We start from the raw sequence: 24,587 nt of genomic DNA on the forward strand, positions 1-24,587 counted from the left end.
GGTAGAGCAGGCCTCACTGCAAAGAAGACATTTGAGCAGAGGCTTAAAGGAAATGAAGGAGTAAACTCTAGGAATAACTAGGGGAAGAACATTCCAAGCCAAAAGAACATGCACAAAAGCCATGAATCAGGAGTATGTAATATTGAGAATCACCTATAAAGAGACAAGTTGAGAGGCTGTTGTGATAACATGAGGGAAAATGAAGGTGGCTTGAATCAGAGTGTTAGGGATGGAAGGGTAAGAAATTGCCATCTCCTGTTTATATTCTGAAAATAGGAGCAACGTGACTCTAAGCAGTGATGTGGGGCTGGGGAGAAAAATAGAGTCAACACAGGCAGTAGTTTGGGTCCTGAACAGCTGGAAGGATGAATGGAGTGCTCATTACCTGGGAGAGTGAAAAATTGTAGGCAGAGCTGGTTTGCAGGGAGGGAAAGAAACTTGATCACAGACTGACTTCTAGAAGGGAAGGAAAGTGTTTCACAGACCTTTACCAAAAGTCCTTGAAAACAGCACATACCAGAATAGATGCTAGTTCAAATAGCAGTTTCCCCAGTTTTACCCTCAAATAGGGACCAATTTTTTTTTTTTAAGATTTTATTTATTTGACAGAGAGAGACACAGCAAGAGAAGGAACACAAGCAGGGAGAGGGAGAGGGAGAAGCAGTTCTCGGTGAGCAGGGAGCCCGATGCGGGGCTGGATCCCAGGACCCTGGGATCATGACCTGAGCCAAAAGACACTTAAACCCAGGCGCCCCTAGGGACCAAAATTTTTTTTTTTAAAGATTTTATTTATTTATTTGAGAGAGAATGAGAGAGAGCACGAGAGGGAAGAGGGTCAGAGGGAGAAGCAGACTCCCTGCTGAGCAGGGAACCCGATGTGGGACTCGATCCCGGGACTCCAGGATCATGACCTGAGCCGAAGACAGTCGCTTAACCAACTGAGCCACCCAGGCGCCCAAGGGACCAAATTTTTGAGTCAAGGTGGATTGTATAACAACTTGCGCAAACCATGGCTCCTCCTTGGTCTTTGTAATTCATACTGTCCACACCTGATAGCTTTACCCTGCAATGGACTCTTCTGTTTGTTCTTGCTGCATATTAACACAGCTTGCAATCCCAGGGTCTTCTACCATCCTCCCTCAGTCTTTTTGTCCTACATCAGAACAACTGCCTATTCACTAATACCATCCTTTCCTGCTGTGATGCTGTGATTTATAATAAATACATATTTGGTTTTTGTTCCTTTCCTTGGAATTTCCTAAATGTTAAAAGTAAGAAAGAAGTCTTTTGTTATTCACGACAAGCCCCTTTCAACCACACCTGAGTTTACGCTAATGAGGTAATTTTTGGACAGTCCCTAGAATGGGAGTTTATTGCCAGGAGAACCAATCATGATTAGAGGGCTGGAACTTTCAGTCATACCCCCACTACCTCTGGGAAAGGGAGAGGGGCTGAAAGTTGAATCAGTCACCAGTGGCCCACGATGTAATTAATTGTGCCTAGGTAATAAAGCGTCCATAAAAATTCCTGAATTACAGGTCTCAGAGAGCTTCCATGTGGGTGAACAGGTGGAGGTGAGCAGAGGATAGAGAGCATGCCTGGGGAGAACATGGAAGCTCCGCTCCCCTCCCCTTTCCCCATACCTTCCCTATGCATATCTTTCATATGGCTGTGCCTGAGTCAAATCCTTCTATAATAAACTGTTAATCTAGTAATTATTTTCCTGAATTCTCTGAGCCACTCTAGCATATTAATGGGACCCAAGGAGGAGAGGTCGTGGGAACCTCTGATTTATAGCCTGTTGGTCAGAAGCACCTGGACTTGCGAATGGCATCTGAAGTAGAGATAGGGAGCAGTCCTGTGAGACTGAGCTGTAACTTGGGGGATCTCCGGGTAGGTAGTGTCAGAATTGAGTTAAATTCTAGGACACCTAACTGGTGTCCCAGAATTGCTGAGGTGTGGCAAACCCACAACAACTGGTGTCAGAGTGTTAGAGTAGAGAGTATTGAGATTAGAGGAGAGACACAGGAGGAGGCATTATCCCTTTCTATCTGTTAAAATTACACTTCTGGGAAACGACTTTAAGACCATTCCATTACTGCTTTGGGAACTGAAAGAGTCTCACATTTGCTCAGCTGGTAGCCATTCTCTTGGCACTGAAACTCTTACACTGCCACTTTTGACTAATACCACTGCTTGTCACATGCAGTCCATGCTACTTTCCCAAGGTTCTGGATGTCTGTTGCTCGGTCAGCAGAGCCTATCCCTTTGCCAAAGACTCTGTTGTTAAGTGGGTTGCTTCTGCTACTACTTGGAGGTCTTCATCACGTTTTTTTCCTGTAATTACGTCTGCTGAACTTCTGTTTTCCATTAAACTTCCTATTTGGGTTTTTTTCCCCCAAAAGTAGTGTAAACCATAGTTAAATCTGCTCTACTTATTTGCAAAGAGATGAGGGTTGACTCAGTATTTTGGCCCTAAAAAACTCTCAGCCAGACCCTGAGAGGATGAAAATAAGCAGTCTTTGCACCCCACTGATAAAGTAGCATTGTTCCCTCATTGGACTAGCTAGAATAGACTACAGGAGGTGTTCTGTTGTAAGTGAACCTGACGTGAAGCACATGAGAAGCTCCAGCAAGGCATAGGATGATGATCTGATTTGCCTTCCCTTTAGCGGAGGGGCATCCGCCTGTGCCTATGTGGTAAATGCCTTTTCTCCAGGGTCAGATTCCCTTAGGGGCCATCTTTGTTAACTTCATGGAATTCAGAGACCCAAATACAAATGAGCCTAATTATAATACGTTTATACTTCAAAGTTATCTCTCAGGTAATTCCCTCCCCTATCTAAGCCTGGAGTAAATAATATATAGATGGTGCTTCTTCCTCATTTATCTTGAAAATAAAAAGAGATTCCTAGAGCTCATTGAATGCATTGAGTTGGAATGAATCTTAAAAGATCATCTGAATCAAGTATCATATTTTCTGTGGCATCCTTGAAGCCCAAAAAGGTTAAGGGTTCTGCCCAGGGTCCTGTATTTGTTTAATGACAAAGCTTAAACTAGAACCCAGGCTTAATGAGCCCAGTACTCTCTTCCTTAAACCATTTATAGGATTATGTCTTCAGGAACTAACCAGGTAATGAAATTACAGTGTTTGCTATGCCTTGTAGAGAGAAGGCACTCAAAACATTGTCAGTTGAATAATAAATCCTTCCATTTTCAGGGAAGTAACAAATACTGGGAGAACTGGGCTTAGCACGGGTGAATTTCCATAGTTATATTTCTCCATTTTGTCATTTAAATGTTTTTCTTTTCTTCTCAAAGATCTTCAGTTTAGATCTTGGAGGTATATCAGCTGTGGTTTTAAATGGCTATGATGTAGTAAAGGAATGCCTTGTTCATCAAAGTGAGATTTTTGCAGACAGACCATGCCTTCCTTTATTCATGAAGATGACAAAAATGGGAGGTATGTTTATTTTTACCTATTTAGTGATTTACTATTTTATTTTATTTTTTTATTTTTATTTTTTTTAAGATTTTATTTATTTATTTGACAGAGAGAGACATAGTGAGAGCAGGAACACAAGCAGGGGGAGTGGGAGAGGGAAAAGCAGGCTTCCCACTGAGCAGGGAGCCCGATGTGGGACTCGATCCCAGGACCCTGGGATCATGACCTGAGCCGAAGGCAGACGCTTAATGACTGAGCCACCCAGGTGCCCAGTGATTTACTATTTTAAATTACACTCCTTATTTGATGTAACTTTAGTATTTAGAGTGTAGGTTCTGTTGTACTGATTAACAGGAAAGAATTAATTAATTTAGGTTACAGAACTTAATATTTAAAGACCTTGCAGGCTGCATTACACCCATATTTTAGACCAGTACATGCTCATTCTGCTGTTGTAATTCTGTCTAATAATTATTGTAAATAATGTTTTAAAGAATTAGCATTTAATGATACCTGCAAGTTTTGTGAAGCAAGTTAGGAACACACATGTGCACGCACACTTGAATCAAGAGTGGTTTTTAAAGCCAGTCTTGAGTACTTGGTGACATTTTTACCATCAGAATAGAATGTGAAGCAGCCTTTCTTAACTACTAACCAATATGATATATAAATGAAGAATTGTGAGATTTGTGTAAAGGACTAGCTTCTGTTTGGTTTAGTGTTGATCAGCATTGGATGATTTGATATTCAACAAGGGAGGAAGGCTGAAGGTTAACAGAATTGGTGAGCAGAAAGCCTAAACTAAAATGTTGAAGTCAGATACAGTGGTTTTAATATTTAATAGTGTAAGGGTTTTACAATGATGGTGTCCAAAACTCTCTAATGAGAGCTTCACACTCAATTGCAAAGAAAAATGTAACAAAATTTGGCTTACATAGACTAAAGACATTGAAAAGAAAATAAAAATTAACCATATATTGAATTACAAAGCAAATCAAACTAATGCAAAGAAAACAGCAGTTTTAAAGGACAAATTCTTAGGCCAGAGGATAATGATACTTGAAAGCAATAAAATAAAACACAAATTTCCAGCCTCTTAATACTCTTCTCAATAATACTTAGGCCAAAGAAGAAATTATACCACAATTATAATAGAAGACCTTTAAAGAAATTGTGAAAATGAAAGATGATGTTATCAGAGTAACGTTTGGGATAAAGTATATACTATATATTTTTCAAAGCTATAGTTTTGTAGTTTGGACTATTTTTATCATCTGAAATAAGCATTTGACTTGATATTTTCAAAAAACAGTAAGAGAAAAAGAAGTAGAAAATTGTGTGTTATTGTAAATACATAGGCACTGAACTTGGAACTGAGAATTCAGAGCCCACTCTTTGGGTAAAAGTTGCCCTATAAGTGGGCTCAGCCCATGCTTGGCCAGCACAGAGTTATCGCAAGGCTCCTCTGTACCCTCTTGTACATGTATCTCATACGCATACATTGCTCTAGGGCTTTGCACTAGCTGTTCCCTCTAAGCAGAGATCTTTCCCTGCATATCTGCTTGACTCACTCCCTCATGTACTGTATCTTTACTTATTACACTTTCTCAGTGAGGTTTTCCCTGACCACCCTGTGTCTCCTTCCTTGCTGTAATAATTCATTCATTTGCCTCTTGTCACTAGTGTGTAAGGTCCATGAGAGTAGACATCTTTGCCTCTTTTGTTTACTGATATATCTGTGACACTTAGAACACCGCCTGGAGCACGGTAGGTGCTCCATAAATACATGTTGAATGAGTATTTGTTGAATGGTCATCTGGGAGTATAGAAAAGACAATGGACTATGGGAACATAAGATGGCTGCACAGCACTAAAGACCCCCTTTTGTATGGTTAGCTTTATCATAAGCTCCAAATTCAAAAACTGTTGCACAAAAGTTGCTGAAATGTAAATTTTATAGGTACCTCATGTACACAAGAGAACATGACATTTTTCATCAAAAGTACATGTATGTACCAATTATGAATGAAATTTTGAGTAAAGTGCATGTTATATATATGTGCTAAAGATATTGTTTTCCTCTCTCTCTCTCTCTCTCTCTTTTTTACACATCGATTGATTTGGGCTCAGTTGGTTCTGCCTTCGGCTCAGGTCATGATCCCAGGGTCCTGGGCTAAAGCTCTGGGCTCGAGCCCCGCATCAGGTTCCCTGCTCCGTGGGGAGCCTGCTTCTCCCTCTCCCTCTGCCTGCTACTCCCCCCTGCTTGTGCTCTCTCTCTCTCAAATAAATAAATAAAATATTTTTTAAAAAAATAAAGATTGATTTAGAGAGAGAGCATGGTGGGGAGAGGCAGAGGGAGAGGGAGGAAGAATCTTAAGTGTACTCCATGCTGAGCTCAGAGCCTGATGGTGGGGCTTGATCTCACAATCCTGAAATCGTGATCTGAGCTGAAATCAAGAGTCGATGCTTAACCCACCTGAGCCACCCAGGTGCCCCTGCTTTTCTCTTTTTTCTTTTTTTTTTTTTAAAGATTTTATTTATTTGACAGAGAGAGACACAGGGAGAGAGGGAATACAAGCAGGGAGGGGAGTGGGAGAGGGAGAATCTGGCTTCCCGCGGAGCAGGGAGCCCAATGCAGGGCTCCATGGGATCATGACCTGAGCCAAAGGCAGATGCTTAACGACTGAGCCACCCAGGTGCCCCACCTCTGTTTTTCTCTAGATAGGTAATTTTTTTTTTAATTTTTTGCAAATCACTTTTTTAATTCAAGTATAACTAACAACAGTGTCATATTAGTTTGAGGTATACAATGTAATGATTCAATAATTCCATATATTAGTGCTCATCATAAGTGTACTCTTAATCCCCTTCACCAATTTCACTCGTCTCCCCACCCACCTCCCCTCTGGTAACCACCAGTTTGTTCTCTGTATTTTAGAATGTTTTATTGTTTGTCTCTTTTTTCTTTGTTTTGTTTCTTAAAGTCCACGTATGAATGAAATCGTAAGGTATTTGTCTTTCTCTGACTGACCTATTCCACTCAGAATTATATTCTCTAGATCCATCCATGCTGTTGCAGATGACGAGATTTCATTCTTTTTTAGGGCTGAGTTATATTCCATTTGGAATATACCACATCTTCTTTACCCATTCATCTATCAGTGGACACTTGGGTTGCTTCCATATCTTGGCTATTGTAAATAATTCTGCAGTAAACATAGGGGTGCATCTTTATAATTTAAAAGGAATATATTCTATAGTAGCCACATCATAAGAGCAGAGTATACTCTGAAACTTTAAGGCAGCAATATCAACATTAGAAATTTGAGTTTTGTGTTTGCCCTGTCTTCGTTTGGGCTGCTTTAGTAAAAATACCAGATTTAGTGTCTTAAACAACAATCATTTATTCTCACAGATCTGGAGATTGGGAAATCCAAGATTAAGGTGCCAGGAGATCTGGTGTCTAGAAGGAGCCTACTTCCTAGCTTGGAGACAGATGTCTTCTCCCTGTATCCTCACACAGCTGAGAACAGTCATCTCTTCTTGTGTTTCTTATAAGGGCACCAGTCTAGCTCATGAGGCTCTACCCTCATGACCTAATTACCTCCCAAAAGGCCCCACCACCTAATACCATCACTTCGGGGGTTAGGCTTCAACATGTTTATTTTGTGGGGACACAAACACTCAATTCATAGTATCCTCCTTTTGGCTTGAGTATTTCTACCACACTGACACCTCATTCAGGCTTCCTTAGCCTCTTCCAGAGTTACCTTGTTAGGTAACATATGCCTTTAACAGGACAGAATCTGTATTCTAAAATCTAGAAACAGAAACTTTCTAGATGAAACCATCCTACAAGGATGGTTTTCAGTTGTTTTCTTAGTCCAAGATAAAATTTGCCCATAGAACATGCAGTGGTTTGTCTTTTGTAGATGAGGCTTAGAGTAATAGCTAGATAATAAAGTCATCGGGTCTAGTTCACCTAGGATGAATTACATAGGACTGTCCATTTTCTTGTGGTAGGAGAATTTCAGGTCTTTTCTGCCTGTCTCCAGATAAAAAGACAAGCTTTATCTGTTGACACTATTCTGTGGCTAATGATTAGCAAAGAACAGGGCTTAAGCACTAGGTCTAATTTTAGTTTTATAGAAAGATAATTTGGAGAAGAATGACTAACCATCGTTTTTTACTCCGTAGCATTTTCAGGTGTTAGATACAAGAATGTAGGAATGATAAAGTTTTTTTAATGCTTTATTTTTTTTCCAGGCTTACTCAATTCCAGATATGGCCGAGGATGGGTTGATCACAGAAAATTAGCTGTAAATAGCTTTCGCTACTTTGGATATGGCCAAAAGTCTTTTGAATCTAAAATCTTAGAAGAAACCAAATTTTTTATTGATGTTATCGAAACATACAAAGGTAGACCATTTAACTTTAAACAATTAATAACAAATGCTGTTTCAAACATAACCAATCTGATCATTTTTGGAGAACGATTCACTTATGAAGACACTGATTTTCAGCACATGATTGAGTTATTTAGTGAAAATGTGGAACTGGCTGCCAGTGCCTCAGTCTTCCTTTATAATGCCTTTCCATGGATTGGCATCTTACCTTTTGGAAAACATCAACAGCTATTTAGAAATGCAGCTGTGGTCTATGATTTTCTCTCCAGGCTTATTGAAAAAGCTTCCATCAACAGAAAGCCTCAGTCACCTCAGCATTTTGTCGATGCTTATTTAGATGAGATGTATCAAGGTAAAAATGACCCATCATGTACTTTCTCCAAAGAAAACCTCATTTTTTCCGTGGGTGAACTCATCATTGCTGGAACCGAAACTACAACCAATGTGCTATGGTGGGCAATTCTTTTCATGGCCCTTTATCCTAACATTCAAGGTGAGGATCCTCTTGATCTCAGGACTGTCCCTACATTTAGGGCTCACACATGAAAAGAGTCTTTGGCTATGTACGAAGCATTTTATTTAGGAATCTCTGCTGTGCTAGCCAAGAAGAAAAACATTTCATAGTTGTTTTTTTAATAAAGATTTTATTTATTCATTTGACAGAGAGAGACACAGCGAGAGAGGGAACACAAGTGGGGGAGAGGGAGAAGCAGGCCTCCTGCGGAGCAGGGAGCCCGATGTGGGGCTCGATCCCCAGACCCCGGGACCATGACCCGAGCCGAAGGCAGATGCCCAACAACTGAGCCACCCAGGCACCCCAGCATTTCATAGTTATAAAGAGTTTCACATCTGTTCTCTCAAGTCATGTAAAAACCTCAGAGATAGGTCTTATGCCTGTTTTATAAAAATGAGGGAAAAGGCAAACTAGCTGACTTGCCCAAGCTCAGCCCCTGGAAGTGGCAGAGCTGGGACCTGAACCCTGCTTTTTGTTTAATTCAAGTTTTATGTTTCACTATTTCCCTTGCTGAGAGTGATGTTATTTCAGTTGTAGGTTTGTTTAATTTTTATTTTACTACTTTTAGTGTTTTTTTTTCACAGCAAAGGTACTCAGAGCATTGGTTTCTGGTGGCACACAATATATGGCATATTTTCAAATAGAACTCCCAGATAATGAAAAATCTGAATCTGGTTGTAACCATACCTTGTTGACTTATTATAAATTACCCAAAGGGAAATTACTTTGGATATAATTCTAAGAATTGCATAATAATTTGAACACTTTTTCTCTGACAGGACAAGTTCAGAAAGAGATCGATTTAGTTATGGGACCCACTGGGAAGCCTTCTTGGGATGACAAAAGCAAAATGCCTTATACGGAGGCAGTTTTGCATGAAGTTTTAAGATTCTGTAATATAGTGCCATTAGGGATTTTCCATGCAACCTCTGAAGATACAGTTGTACGTGGTTATTCCATTCCTAAAGGCACAACAGTAATTACCAACCTTTATTCTGTACACTTTGATGAAAAGTACTGGAGAAACCCAGAAATATTCTCTCCTGAGCGATTTCTGGACAGCAGTGGATATTTTGCCAAGAAGGAGGCTTTCGTTCCTTTTTCCCTAGGTAAGAGAACTTTCACAGGGACATGACTTTAGGACAGAGGATAATGATGATTGATCATGTATGACATCTTAATCTGAAGTATTCTGTTGTAGAATTAAAGATTCCAACTCTGAAAACACAGCATTGATTCTTACAGGAGAGACTGGTTTAATTAGAAAGTCATTAACACCTGTTTCTCCTCAACATTTAACTGAGTAACTAGAAAGAAATGGTTGAGAAGCTCTGGCTTCTTCTGAAACTTTTTTGCTTGTGGATTTGAGCTTGTAATCAAAACTTGTAGAGCTAGAAGTCAGTAATAGGTAGCTTGAGAAACTGAGACCCAGGGGGAAGAAATGACATCACAATTTGAAGTGCAACTGAAACATAGCTCTCTTGGCTCCTCATTTATTGTACCTCATCTCCAAAAATATTGCTTGGTTCCTCTTGCTATCCGTGAAAAAGTCCACGGACCACAAGACCCATGGAAGACAGACTGAAAACTCTTCCTTTCATTGGAGAAGGGTTCACATTTAGTCATTTGAAATGAAATACACTCTCCTGGATCTAGAACAAAATGGCATGCCTGAGATTCGATCTTTCATGGCATATCTTGGTCTGTGTTGCAACGTGCAAGGGAAGTGCAGAAGGGATTAATAAGCTTACAGAAGCCCATGATCTGACAAGAGAAGGTAAAGAAATGGGCTCTGGGAGCTGAAGTGCCAATTGTTATTCTCTTTAATAAACATAACTGCCTCTAACTTTCTTTAAATACCAGATTTCCTGAATGGTACCCATATAGTAGATGTAAATTTTGATAAATACTATGGATTTTAAAAAATTGTGTCTATTTCTTTTCTGTTTAGGGAAAAGACATTGCCTTGGAGAGCAGCTGGCTCGGATGGAGATGTTCCTGTTTTTCACAGCATTGCTCCAGCGGTTTCACTTGCATTTTCCACACGGGCTGGTTCCAGATCTGAAGCCCAGATTAGGCATGACATTGCAACCCCAGCCCTATCTCATCTGTGCAGAAAGACGCTGAAAGTGCTGGCCATCTTGTGGGAAAAGGTTATCTGGTTGCCTTTTACCCCTGAACCTTGATTATCTAACCAGTGTGTGTGTTTATACAAAAATCACAACATCATAAAGCCAAACAAACACAGCCTTTGAAAGTAGTACTAAAGCAATAATAAGCATTAAGTACAGTTTTTTCCAAGCTTTTGTGACTTCTGAGGTGGAATTATCTGTGGAGGAAAACAAAGGTACAAATGACAGGTGTTGCTTAAGTAAGCAAGGCCATGGATGCCCTAAGCAGAGCCTGACTTTTCAGCCTCTTGTTGAACACCGGGTACCCATTTTCCTTTCTTGACTCCATCTTGCTCCTGTCCTGGGGGCTTTGCTTCCAAATGCCAATGCCAGTTCCCTTCTAATAAGATATTATCATTAGTGGGTAGTGTGGTAGGAGTCCAGTTTAATAGAGAACTAAAGAAATTAGAACCTAAATAAATGAGTTTGGAGGACAGGTATATTAGACATAGTGGCAGATAATAGAAGAAATATCTGTGTATTTAAGAACCTGCCAGTGCTTTCAAATCTTGCTCCCTATTATGTGTGCATAAGAATTACCTTGTTCTTATTACAAATGAGGGTCCCTGTGACCCAAGTATTCATCCCCATAGCACCAGTTCAGTAGAAGGAAATTACAGTAATGTAATTATAATAAAAAATGACACCCCAAAAGTAATTATTAATTCTTCATAGACACAGACATTTTTCCTAGTACACGTTTTTCCTAAACCAATCACAGATCTTAAAGATGGAATCGTTTTACCTTTTAAAGGTCTCCAGCCATTTCCTTGGATTACTGTTATTTTTCTGAAGAGAATACTATACAAATCAAAAAAACATGCTTTAGAGCATTATGAGCTTCTAGTAATAATGATGCCAGGAAAATAACTGTGAACTGTGACCGCCCTGATCAAACTGGTAGGTATATTAACCCATTTATAGTTTTTTTGACATGATTTCTGCTAAGGTTGTACATCAAGGATTTCTGCTCTTGTAACTTGGCTCATGAATAGTTGCAGCCTTAAAGTAAATGCACATAACAATGACTTCTGTTAAGAATATGAATTTAACCTTAATAATCTCATCTGTTGAATCTTTTCAAGTTTCTCTGTGATGAATCAGGAGTCTTTGCATCTCTGATATATTAAGATGTTTCTGGTTGCAAGAGGAAAAAATCCTAGGCAAATTTACTTAAAGGAGAAATTAGGCGGTAGTGTGGCAGTTTTAGAGTAGGTATGACCTACATACTCCATGGTATCATCAAAGATCTGATTGTTTGCATTTTGCATCCCAGATGGTATCAGCTTTATCTTAAGACTGACTCATGGAAGTTCATATGCTTTGCCTCCTTGTTTAGACTGAGCTTGGGTTGTTTCTGGGGGAGTGAGAGAGCTTTTCAGATATTCTCCCAAAACTGTTCTTTGTGTCCCATAGGTCTTAACTAAGTTACATGCCCATCTTTTAAAACTCTGTCTTTTGAGTGGGATTATGGTTCACTTAGGCCTGACTACTAGAGCCAATGATGGAGTTGGCTTCTCCCAAAGTACATGTGCTACATTGGGGTAGTATAGTTATCTATACAAAAATAAGGAGAGTTATAAGGAGAAGAGGAACTCCTGACTAGCAGACTAATTAAAATATCGAACTCACTGCCCTCTAACCACTTGCTAAGCCAAGCAACTTTCCCACCTGCTTCCCTGACTCTTGACAATTGTATTCATTCAAATTACTTTTTGATCTTTGCTTTACCTTTGGCACAGCAAATCTCTCATCCCTGCACCTCCTACTTACTGTTATTTCTCCTATATATGCCTAGGTTGACCTCTACAGACTGGGGATTCTGGAAGCTTGGTGGTCTTAGGAAAGAAATTTAGTGAACTAGAATAGATTATAATCAAAATTAAGGCGGTCTTATGTTGCTCTTGATTACTACTATCACTATTTTTTTCTAGGATGATTAAAACCTTCATAAGTCTACAGAGAATAAAGAACATGCTATTTATTTTCTTTACCTTATATCTAAAGAAATGTCTATTTTTTCTTACTGAAGTTAAAGCCAACCTGACAAAAATCATTTAAAAATGTAGATTTATAACTTGTGAAAGGTAAAAGAGTTTTAATCTCACTTAATGTGCTCATGTTATAGCCAAAGAACTAGGGATTCATATAGAGGAAGTGATTTCTCTAGTTCATAACAAAGGCATGTCCTTCCTCCCATATTTTTGCTCCTAATGCTTTATACTATGCTTTACAGTTTATTATAAGGTTATTTTTTATATAGTGTCAGCTCTTGACTGGAGCCAAGTAACTGTGGTAAAAATAAAATACTGCACTTTTGGAAAAATACAAATTAAAAAAAAAATTTTAAGATTTTATTTGAGAGTGAGAGATAGCAAGAGAGAGCATGAACGGGGAGGAGAGGGAGAAGCTGAGCAGGGAGCCCGATGCGGGACCTGATCCCAGGACCCTGAGATCACGACCTGAGCCAAAGGCAGACACTCAACTGACTGAGCCACCCGGGTGCCCCAGGAAAATATAAATTAACATGAATTAGTAAGTAATCCATAATGGAAAATATTTATTTTGGGGAACTATGTAGTAATAGACTGTGGATCTACTGCAGTGGAAATGCCTTCTTTCTCATCAGTCAGTAGTGAGCTCCTACCTAGAATGTTGGAAATCTAACTTCTGATTCAGAATGGCAACTGAGCATACTTCTCAAATGCCACTGAAATAACTGTAAGGATAGAAAAAGGGATAAAGGCATTGAGAATGGGGCTGGGGGACCATATTAGGGAATTATATACTTCCAAGTTCTAAAAGATGGAAGGCAAATGGAATAATATTGAAAGAACTACAGACAAGACCAGGCATAGTCCAAGGCTGAGGTAGAGGTGGAAGCTCATTCTTCACAGGACAGCTATGGAGAAAATCAGTAGGAAAAAAAAGAAAAAAAGGAGAGGAGCTCCTGAGGACAGAAAGAGTGGAAAGAACTCAAGCCATGCCCTTTCCTCACTCTACTTTCTCTTCCTGTTTGTGCAGGTGTAGAACTTGCCCCCAGTGCTGAAGTAAAAAATCTAAATAGAGTGCATAGAAGATGATGGTGTTCCTACAGAGGGATTGGTGCCCTAGATTGGCAGCCCCTAGTTTGGTCTAATTTTGATCCTAAAGTTCTACATCGCTCAAACCGTTAATCAGGTGTGAGGGCAAGTTTCAAGCAACCAAGTAAACGGGAAATGTTAGCAAAGGGTTATCATTAAGAATTTAATATATTTAACTATAGAAGTAAGACTAAAATGAAAGAGTAAGTGTAACAGTAATACCTAAATGTTTTACACTCTGACAGGGTAGAAATAATGCATCTAACAACAAGCAACAAAACAAAGGAGAAAAGGTAGAATGTAGAATAAGCTCCCTGATTGCCCCATGTATAATGAGAATCAAATCAAAGGTAATAATTTAAAACTGACAAATCAAGTAGTAGAATTTTAAGTATATTTAAGAGTACAAAAGTAAAGGATAGGAACATTGCCTAAACTTGGGTAGCGGAAGGTATGGAGGAAGAAGTAGTACAAGCTAATGTTACTCAGAAAAGAAAAGCAGATACTATGTAAAGGTGTTAAGTATAAAGAAAACCACTAAATCAAAAATACAAACCTTTCTCAATGTTAAAACTAAAATTACTTTTGTGGTAAAGAGCAAATAATATGAGAGAACTAAACTTAAGTCTCTACACAGTCACATGAAGAAATGTAAATAGGCTTATCTCACCTATTAAAAAGATGTTCAGATTGGATCACAGACAAAACCTAATTCCATATCATGCTGTACATAAGAGACATCTAAAAAGTGAAAAAAGGATGCGCAAAAGCATACTAGGAAATGTAAATAAAAAGCAGGACTCATGATCTTAATAAAACAAGGTACATTGCAAAGCAGAAAACATAAGACAAATGCACTTTCTAATCCTAAAGACTCTAATTCTCAAGGAAGTTATGATAGTTATGAATAACTATTACACTTAATAACATAATAGCATCTTTCATGAAGCAAAAAAACGACAAGAGCTGCATGGAGAAATATGTAGAAGTACCTTAATACTAGGAGACTAATTCACTTCTCTCAGGCTAAGACAAATCAAGTGGACCAAAAAAAAAATGAAGAAGACCCATACTACATAATCAGTAAGGTAGATCTGGCAAATACACACCAAATTCTATATGTGATAGTAGAATATGCCATTTTTACAAGTGCCATCTAACATTCATGAAAATTGACCTTATCAGTGGATGAAAAGTGAACTTTGATGAATTCCAGAAGTATAAATAATATAGATTTCATTCTCTGAAAATAATACAATAAGAATGGGTATTAACAAAATAACAAAGCCGGAAAATGAAACTGCCCCTATATCTTGAAATTTTATTTTATTGTATTTTTTTAAAGATTTTAATTATTTACCAGAGAGAGTGTGCACGAGAGAGAGAGCACAAGCAGGGGGAGCAGCAGGATCCCCACTGAGCAAGGAGCCTCATGCGGGACTCAATCCCAGGACCCTGGGATTATGACCCAAGTGGAAGGCAGATGCTTAACTGACTGAGCCACCTAGTCGCCCCTCTTTCTCTAGTTTCTTAAATGGGAGCTTAGAATATTGTTCTGAGACTTTTCCTCTTCTCTAATATGTGCGCGTAGTACTATAAATTTCCCTGAAAGAGATATTTTATGATGAGGGCGCTATGAAATTTTCATTCCTTAAATTTTATTTACTTATTTGACAGACACAGCGAGAGAGGGTACACAAGCAGGGGGAGTGGGGGAGGGAGAGGCAGGCTTCCCATGGATCAGGGAGCTCCATGCGGGACAATCCCAGGGCCCTGGGATTATGACCCGAGCCGAAGAGAGATGCTTAACCGACTGAGGCACCCAGGCGCCTCAGAAACACTCATTTTTAAAAATAGATTGCCTACACCAGCTTTTTGGGCAATGATGGCAGAATTGAGTAGTTGTGACAGAAAGTGTATGTGGCACCCTCATGTCTTACCCCTTGGCATGCCGCTTGACACACTACAGTGATGTGGTTAGAACATGACAGCATTCCCAGCTCTATGCATATATCCGTATTGTAGCATTCTATTTAAAAACCTTAAACTTTAATTTTTTTTTACCAGTGGATACTCCTCACATCAAACAAAAACAAGAGAGAAAAAAAGTGAATTTTGAATGTCATGCTTTTAGGGCATAGTGGAGTGTGGATTATTTTAACCAAATTAGGTGGCAAAACATTATGTTTATTACAGAATAGCACGGTAGCTCTGCCAAAAGAATACAGTATGCTTTGGCACTACCACACTAAGCACTCATCACATTATCCCTCATAGAAAAGCAATGGTCAGAAAAATTAGGTCTTTTTTGTTTTTTTAAGATTTTATTTATTTATTTTTAAGTATTTTATTTATTTATTTGACAGAGAGAGAAAGACATCGAGAGAGGGAACACAAGCAGGGGCAGAGAGAGAGGGAGAAGCAGGCTTCCCGCCAAGCAGGGAGCCCGATGCGGGGCTCGATCCCAGGACCCTGGGATCATGACCTGAGCCGAAGGCAGACGCTTAACGACTGAGCCACCTAGGCGCCCCAAGATTTTATTTATTTGACAGAGAGAGATGGAACACAAGCTGGGGGGTGGGAGAGGGAGAAGCAGACTTCCTGCTGAGCAGGGAGCCCAATGCTGGGCTCGATCCCAGAACCCTACGATAATGACCTGAGCCGAAGGCAGATGCTTAACAACTGAGCCACGCAGGCGCCCCCCAAATTAGGTATTTTTAATGATCTCTAACAATCTAACATTCTTAACAATTTCTTCACGAAAAATGAAAATGAAGCTGAGTGGCTCATTTGTTATCCAAGCAGAGATGAGTGATTTTCCAGGCTCTTGATGAGTAAACAGATGTTACCCATACTGTTCAGTTGTCGTTTATTCAAGAAATCCATGCCAAGTTTGACTGAAAATTTAGCCTCGGTGACTGGTCTGCATGAAACAACTACAGGAGAGGATATTTTCAAAGAAGATGAGAAAACACTAATTCAGTACAACCTGAGATGGAATCAGCTAAGATATGTTACAACTGATAGTAAAAATACATGCAGAACATAAAAAAGCATAAACCAGTTGTGATTCATCAGTAGGTACTTCGCACAAAATACTTGAATCTATCATACATTACAAAACTGGTGTTGTCAATGGTGAACTTCATTTATTCTCATGGACTTAACAATCATTAGTTTTGTGAATTTTTGTCAGAAATAGAAGCTGACTATCCTGACTTCCTCTACCAAGCCACAATTCAGTGACTTAGCAGTGATACCATTTTATTGCAAGTTTTTTAGCTCGGGCCCAAAATTGAAATTTTTCTGAATAAGAACAACTACCCTCAACCACTGTTATCAAATACTGAATGGCTTTAGACACTAGCTTTTAGAGTAGACTTGATCGATCTTGAGTTAACCTAAAATTATGTGGCAAAACAGTACTTAGATAGGAAACATACTGAGGTGAAGTTGTTTCAACAACCTGATAACACTTTGAATCACAGTATAGTTGACCCTTGAACAACACAAGAGTTAGGGGCACCAACCCCTGTGCAGTTGAAAATCTGGGCGTAACTTTTGACTTCCCAAAAAACTAATAGCCTACTTTTGACAGGAAGCCTTACTGATAATGTAGTCGATTAACACATATTTTGTATGTTACATGTATTCTTGCAATAAATCAGAGAAAAGAAGATGTTATTAAGAAAATCATAAGAGGGGCACCTGGGTGGCTCAGTCGTTAAGCATCTGCCTTCGGCTCAGGTCATGATCCCAGGGTCCTGGGATCGAGCCCCGCATCAGGCTCCCTGCTCAGCCAGAAGCCTGCTTCTCCCTCTCTCACTCCCCCTGCTTGTGTTCCCTCTTTCTCTGTGTCTCTGTCAAATAAATAAAATCTTTAAAAAAAATAAAAGTAAAAAAATCATAAGAGGGGCACCTAGGTCACTCAGCCGGTTAAGCGTCTGACTCTTGATTACAGCTCAGGTCATGATCTGAGGGACAGAAGATAGAGCCCTGCATTGGGCTCCGCACTGGGCATGAAGGCTACTTAATACTCTCTCTCCCTTTCCCTCTGCCCCTCCCCCCTTACTTATATGCACTCATTCTTGAAAGAAAGAAAGAAAGAAAATCAGAAGAAGGAGAAAATACATTCACAGTACTGTACTGTAAAAAATCTGCATATAAGTGGACCTGCTCAGTCCAAACCTGGGTTTTTCAAGTGTCAGTTTTAACATCAAGCTACTTTATATACTTCTTGTGCTGTCAAAAGTTAAAACAAAAAAATGAGGCCTTCATTCCCACACATCTCTCCAGCAGATATGTTTGTGAGCTCAAACTAAATTTCCAGCAGCACTTTTTCAGAACTGAATGCAAGTGCAAAGGAAATTTCCTATTTCAAAATTTTATTTAACTATGCGATCAAAGTGCTTCCATCTAACTTCCAATGCAAGTGATGGAGTCTGTAAAGTAATGACATGGGGAAAAGGCAAATATTGAAGAATTTAATAGAATTCTATAAATGCCTTCCCAGTAATTAATATACTCAATTAAAATCAGATGCTTATGGATTGATAACAGTATTTGACAGTACCCATCTTTGTGAAAGACACCTTCAAATATGAAATCTGTGAATCTCATTACAGATCAGCATTAACAGATGAACATTTGTAATGTTTTGATGTTAGGAAAAATGAACTTCAAGCCCCAATTAAGCAAAATTTTATCTCCCAGAAAAGAATTCCTTTTTTCTCATTAATGAATCAGTATTATTTTTAAGTACTTAATTATTATATTTCAAATGTTATCAATAAAAATTTTGTAGAAAAAAATTTTCACTCCTGTTCTGTAAGTACCTACATAATATTTAGGCCTGAAAAGCCTAACATATTTACTATCCACCTGATTTGAAAAAATTTGCTGACTCTGGAATTAGACAAGCAAACTAAGCAATAGCTAGCTAACTTGATTAATCAAGGAAAAAGGATAGAATAAATACTCAAAATATGAAATGATAAGGGAAAGTAATCACAAACAATTTTAATAATCATACAAAATAAACTTACATAACTCAATGCAAAGAAATTTGAAGATCTGAATGAATTGACAAACTATGAAAATAGAATTTACCAATATTAGGGCATCTGGATGGCACAGTTGGTTAAGTGTCCAACACTTGGTTTCAGCTCATTGTGATTGTAGGGTCATGAGATCAAGCCCCATGTCAGGCTCTTTGCTCAGTGTGGAGTCTGCTTGAGAGTCTCTCTCTCTCTCTGCCTCTGCCTCTCTCTCTCTCAAATAAATGAATACATACATACATACCAATATTGACCCTAAAAGAAATAGGTTCAAACAGATCAGGTTTCATAAAAAGAAGTTGCCAAAAATGTAGGCTTCAAAAAACTATTTGAGCTGATACACTAATAACGAAGTAGCAGAAAAAGAAATTAGGAAAACAATTCCATTTACAGTTGCACCAAAAATAATAGAATACCTAGGGATAAACTTAGGTGGTGAAAGACCTGTATTCTGAAAACTGTGAGACATTGATGAAAAATTAAAGATGACACAAATGGAAAGATATTCCATGCTCATGGATTGGAAGAAAAAATACTGTTGAAATGTCCATACTACACAAAGCAATTTACAGATTCAATGCAACCCCTATCAAAATACCAACAGCATTTTTCACAGAACTAGAACAAATAATCCTAAAATTTGTGTAGAACCACAAGATAGCTGAAGCAATCTTGAAAAAGAAAAAGCTGGAGGTATCACAATCCCAGATTTCAAGATATACTACAAGATTATCACAAGTAACATAAGTCGATGGTTCAGAATAGCCCAGAAATAAACCCACCCTTTTATAGTCAATCTAGGAAGCAAGAATATGCAATGGGAAAAAGATAGTCTTTTCAACAAATAGTGTTGGGGAAACTGGACCACTTTCTTACACATATACAAAGATAAACTCAAAATGGATTAAAGACCTAAATGTGAAACCCACAACCATAAAAATCCTGGAAGAGTCCATAGGCAACAATTTCTCTGACATTAGCCATAGAAACATTTTTTTTAAGGCATGCCTCCTCAGGCAAGGGAAACAAAAGCAAAAATAAACTATTGGGGGCCCCTGGGTGGTACAGTCAGTTAAGCGTCTGTCTTTGGCTCAGGTCATGATCCCAGGGTCCTGGGATAGCGTGGGCTCCCTGCTCAGCAGGAAGCCAGCTTCTCCCTCTCCCTCTGCCTGCCGCTCCCCTTGCTTGTGCTTGCTCTCTCTCTCTCTCTCAAATAAATGAAATCTTAAAAAAAGTAAAAAATATATATATATAAAATATTGGAACTACATCAAAATAAAAAGCTTCTGAACAGCAAAGGAAACAGTTAACAAAACAAAAAGACGACCGACTGAATGGCAAGGATATGGGAAAAAAAGGTACCCTCATACAGTTGGTGGGAATGCAAACTGGTGCAGCCACTATGGAAAACAGAATAGAGGTTTCTCAAAAAATTAAAAATTGAATTACCATATGCTCCAGTAATTCCACTACTGGGTCTTTACCCAAAGAATATGAAAATACTAATTCAAAAAGATATATGGACCCCTATGTTTATTGCAGCATTATTTAAAATAGCCAAGATACGGAAGCAACCCAAGAATCCATTGATAGATAAATGGATAAAGAAGGTTGGTGTGTATATACACCATGGGATATCACTTTGCCATAAAAAAGAATGAAATCTTGGCGCGAGTGAGGCGGAGGCGTAGGAGTAGTTTATGCTCGGCGGCGGGCGCTTGAAAGGAAATGTTTGTGGCTCTCTGTCGTTAACGAGGCAGGAAGGATAAATAAGGGTATTCTTATTTCCTAGAGAAGGAAAAAAGGCGATTTAGCCAAGGTTCTGGAAGTTCAAAAACAGTTTTTAATTCCTTTTTGCCTTGATCCTCATCCAACCAGACTGCTAGAGAAAATAGGATCCTGAAGAACTTAGGTGCTCTACTCGAGGTGGCGCTGCCAGTGGGAGGGATGAAAGCAAGAAAGATCTGCAGTGGCACTTAGGGCACGGGCTCCAATGTTTGCCATAATCGCCAGAAGTTCTGAATAGCTATCATAGGGAAGGTTTTCTGCCAACCATTTTGCCAAACCAAGTCTGTTTTCTCGGTAGTCTATGTTATAGATACATGATTTTTCTCAACCCCATGTAAAAATTCCCAGCCCCCTCCCCCTTTTTTCTTTGGCTTATCTGGCTATTGAGTCGCTTAATTCATTAGGCTTCTAAACATTCTTCTGTCACTTAGTGCAAGTCCCTACCACCTTAAACTTGATTTTTATGATAGTGGCTAAGGTATTATTTTTCCAGCTTCTTCAGTCAAGTCCATCTTAGAGACCACTAAGATCAATATCAAAAAATACTGCTTTTGTGGCGCCTGTGTGGCTCAGTCGGTGAAGCGGCTGCCTTCCGCTGGGGTCATGATCTCAGGGTTCTGGGATTGAGCCCCACATCGGGCTCCCTGCTCATCTGAGAGCCTGCTTCTCCCTCTCCCTCTGTCGGCCGCTCCCCCTGCTTGTGCTCTCTCTCTCCGACAAATAAATAAAATCTTTAAACACACACACACGGGGCGCCTGGGTGGCTCAGTCACTAAGCGTCTGCCTTCGGCTCAGGTCATGATCCCAGGGTCCTGGGATCGAGCCCCGCATCGGGCTCCCTGCTCAGCGTGAAGCCTGCTTCTCCCTCTCCCACTCCCCCTGCTTGTGTTCCCTCTAGCTGTGTCTCTCTCTGTCAAATAAATAAAATCTTAAAAAAAAAACGAAATCTTGCCATTTGCAACAACATGGATAGATCTAGAGGGTATAATGCTAAGTGAAATAACAGTCTGAGAAAGACAAATGTCATGATTTCACTCATATGTGGAATTTAAGAACCAGAAAAAGACAAAAAACCAGACTCTTAGTGGTTGCCAGAGGAGAGGCAAAAGGGGGCATGGGTGAAATAGGTGAAGGGGATTAAGAGTACACTTATGAGCATTATAGTGTATACCTGAAACTAATATACCACTATACATTAATTATACTGGAATTAAATATAATAAAATGTAAAAAAATATTTGAGCTGTCCCATAACATAAAAACAAAAAGGAAACTCTAAAATGCTTTTTTGAAATCAAAACAAATTTTATTAAATTCTTCAGAAAAGATCCACCACTACATTTAAAATTAATGTATATGGGGGCGCCTGGGTGACTCAGTTGTTGGGCGTCTGCCTTCGGCTTGGTTCATGGTCCCAGGGTCCTGGGATCGAGCCCCGCATCGGGCTCCTTGCTCAGCAGGAAGCCTGCTTCTCCCTTTCCCACTCTCCCTGCTTGTGTTCCCTCGCTCGCTGTCTCTCTCTCTGCCAAATAAATAAATAAAATCTTTAAAAAAAATAAGATAAATAAAAATTAAAATTAATGTATATGATCAAATAAAGTTTAGTCTTGGAACATAGGAATGGTTCATCATTAGGAAATATTATTAATCATATACAAAGAATTGAGGTGGGTATCTTCATAGATGCTGAAAAGTCATTTTTTAAAAAGATTTAAAATACAGATTAGTAGAATGAATACATGAATATATACATATATATACCTATTTTAAAAGGATATGTATATTTGCAAATATATGTACATAAAGTATATATACACATTCCAAATTTGAAGTGGAAATATTGGAAATATTATACTCTTCCTTTAACGTTAACAAGCAAATGAGTCCACTATCATCACTACTGTTTTCACATTGTACTAGCTAACACAATTAGACAACATTAGATTGAAAGAATTGGGGGGGAAAAAGTAAAAGTATTTCTATTTGGAGATAGTATGACTATATCCCATAGAATCCATGAGAATAAATAGATAATTCAATAAAGTAACAATGTAAAATTAAAATACAAAAACATCAATAGCTATTCTATGTCCAGCAACCATTAGGTGTATAAAAGAGAAAGAAAAAATACCATTTTTTCAATATCGATAAAAATGAAATAGCAATAGCAATAAAAATAACAAGAATATGTAAAAGATGCGTGGGAAAAACATTATAAACATTATAACACTCTTGAAAGACCCTAAAGGAGACTTGTACAAATATTCTTAAGAAAACAACGTAAAGACGTCGGTTCACCATAGGTTAATGTATACATTTAATGTGGTCAGGTGTTTTGTTTTTTTTTTAAATAGAACTAGACAAGCTGTTTCTAAACAGCTGTTTCTAGTATAAAGTTTGAATAATAAGATAGAATAATAGGGGTGCCTGGCTGGCCTAGTTGGTGGAGCATGTGACTCTTGATCTCAGGGTTGTGAGTTCGAGCCCAATGTTGGGTGAAAAATTACTTAAATATAAAATATTTAAAATAATCTTTAAATAAATAAAATAGCTAATGATATGAATAGATAAATAGAAAAATGACAAAGAAAAATCCAAATACATTAAAAAAATCAAGTCAGTGAAACAAAGATGGAATTTATTTATTTTACTTTTTTTTTTAAGATTTTTGTTTGAGAGAGAGCATGAGTGAGGGGAAAGGGCAGAGGGAGAGAGAGAAGCAGACTCCCCACTGAGCAGGGAGCCCAATGCAAGGCTTGATCACAGGACCCTGAGATCATGACCCGAGCCGAATGCAGACGTTTAACCGACTGAGCCATCCAGGCACCCAAGATGGACTTTTTAATAAATGGTATTGATATTGAGAGTACTCTGTAGTGATTTGGAAACAGCTAAAAATTTGGATTTGTATTTCATAACATATGCCTTGATATACTATAAATGACTCAAAAGCTTAAATTTATAAAACAAAGCCATAAAAATGCTAGAAAACATGGGTGAATCCTTCTTTAACTTTGGAAGTTAAAATTAGAAAGCCTTCCTAATTACAACTCAAAATCCAGACAGTATAAAATAAGACAATTTTGGAAACTGGGTCCACATTCTGTATGTTGGTTTTCCTTTTTGTGTTTTGTTTTCTTTGACATGATTTATCCTGGTGATCTCTCCATATCACTATATAGAAATGATCCCCACCTAGTATAACAGAACTTTGTGAATCAGGGCTGGTGCATGTAACCAATAGGATGTGATGGAAGTGATAATGGTGACTTCCAAGGCTTGTCTAAAGGCATTGCAATTTTTCACCTTGGTCTCTGAGCTCTCATTCTATGGGAATCTGGCCACCATGTCATGATGACACGCAAGTAGTCTCACATACAGAGAAACTGAAGGCCTCCCATCAATTGCCAGGATCAACTTGCCCACCATGTGAGTGAGCCACCTTGGAAATAGATCCTCCTCAAAATTTCAGATGACTACAGACCGAGCTAGCATCTGACTGTGATCTTAGGAGAGATCCTGAGCCAGAACTGCTCAGGCAGCCATTTCCTGACTCATAAGAACTACAACGGATGATTATTACCAGTATATTTTGGGGTGATTTCTTAGAGAACATTAGCTAATGAATACAAAGAACAATGTTTATAATGTTTTTCCCACGCATCTTTTTGTATGAAGTGGAGAATAAAAATGTGTCTTTGTGCATGTATGCACTTGTATTTGAATAAAAAGCACTAGATGGATTAATACAAACTAATGAAAATGGTCATTCCTAGGAAACTGAGAGAAAGGGGTAGCTGAGGATGGGATGGAAGTGAGACATCTTAGTGTGTGTTCATCTTTTATTAAGGTTTTGATTATTAGTAATTGTATTTATTATATATAATACAAACACATATAGTGACTATATAAATATAAATGAATAGAATTGAAACCACAAAAAACAAAAGTATTTTTGAAAATTAAAATTCACCTTTTTTAACAAAATAACACACAGATTAAACTGGGAACGCTGGGGCGCCTGGGTGGCTCAATAGGTTAAGCGTCTACCTTCGGCTCAGGTCGTGATCTCAGGGTCCTGGGATCGAGTCCCGCATCGGGCTCCCTGCTCCGCGGGGAGTCT

The 24,587-nt window shown here is 38.6% G+C and overlaps 1 protein-coding gene across 10 annotated transcripts in view; it reads left to right on the forward strand.

Moving 5' to 3' along the window:
* The window catches only part of CYP2R1 (cytochrome P450 family 2 subfamily R member 1), a 41,426-nt gene that overhangs the window by 4,829 nt on the left and 12,010 nt on the right, over window positions 1-24,587 (forward strand). For 4 of the 10 annotated variants that reach the window (XM_028116805.2, XM_088017887.1, XM_088017886.1 and 1 more), the window contains 4 exons: window positions 3,322-3,463; window positions 7,712-8,344; window positions 9,145-9,474; window positions 10,317-16,006. In XM_028116805.2, the coding sequence (XP_027972606.1) occupies window positions 3,322-3,463; window positions 7,712-8,344; window positions 9,145-9,474; window positions 10,317-10,492 (1,281 nt within the window). In that variant the 3' untranslated portion in view covers window positions 10,493-16,006. Of the gene's footprint in view, window positions 1-3,321; window positions 3,464-7,711; window positions 8,345-9,144; window positions 9,475-10,316; window positions 16,007-24,587 lie in introns of those variants that run through there. The other 6 variants (XR_003611357.2, XR_003611355.2, XM_028116807.2 and 3 more) reach the window with 4 other exon arrangements.

This window comes from Eumetopias jubatus, unplaced genomic scaffold (assembly GCF_037043125.1).
Source record: "Eumetopias jubatus isolate StellerSeaLion01/CBP00866 unplaced genomic scaffold, mEumJub1_p1.0 scaffold_13, whole genome shotgun sequence".
NCBI lineage: Eukaryota > Metazoa > Chordata > Mammalia > Carnivora > Otariidae > Eumetopias > Eumetopias jubatus.